Genomic DNA, 595 nt, shown 5'->3' on the forward strand with positions numbered 1-595 from the left:
TCCTGATGCAGCCGCTCCTGCGACAGCTGAGCCTGCTGCAGCCAAACCTGTTGCAGCCGATCCCTTTGCAGCGGAGCCTATTGCAGTTCACCTTCCCGTAACTGAGCCCGATGAAGCCAAGGCTAAGCCTGCTGCCCCCAAACCTCAGCCTTCTTCTCTTAACAAGGTAGGTTGCCTTACCCTACCATTGTAATGCATGAGATCTGTAGGAGAAGGGAAGACACACAACCTCTTCACAAGCAAACTATATCAACTTGAATATTTGAACAGCTCCACTGAGATACAATCGACACACAGCAAACTACACATATCAAGAGTGTACACTTTGGTAAGTTTTGACATCTGTATACATCCATGAAAGGATTATGAACATATCTACCATACCTAAAGGTCTCCTATTTCTTTGTACCTGCACATTTCTCCTCCCATTCTTGGTCTGGTTTTTGTTACTACATATTGGTTTGCATTCTCAGACTTTTGTGTCCAAGTGAAATCATACTGTGTGTGCTTTTTTGTCAGACTTTGTTCACTTTTAGAGATCTATCAATTAAGTTATATAATAGTTTATTTTTTGCAGATTATATTATTTTATTGC

At 41.5% G+C, this 595-nt stretch overlaps 1 protein-coding gene across 1 annotated transcript in view; it reads left to right on the top strand.

Annotated features, from left to right (window-relative positions):
- LOC105822790 (proline-rich protein 27-like) overlaps positions 1-595 on the top strand; it is a 139,232-nt gene that overhangs the window by 5,001 nt on the left and 133,636 nt on the right. Inside the window, exon 2 of the mRNA XM_012659820.1 lies at positions 12-166. Within this exon, the coding sequence (XP_012515274.1) occupies positions 12-166 (155 nt within the window). The remainder of the gene's footprint in view (positions 1-11; positions 167-595) is intronic.

This window comes from Propithecus coquereli, unplaced genomic scaffold (genome assembly GCF_000956105.1).
Source record: "Propithecus coquereli isolate 6110/MARCELLA unplaced genomic scaffold, Pcoq_1.0 Scaffold64, whole genome shotgun sequence".
NCBI lineage: Eukaryota > Metazoa > Chordata > Mammalia > Primates > Indriidae > Propithecus > Propithecus coquereli.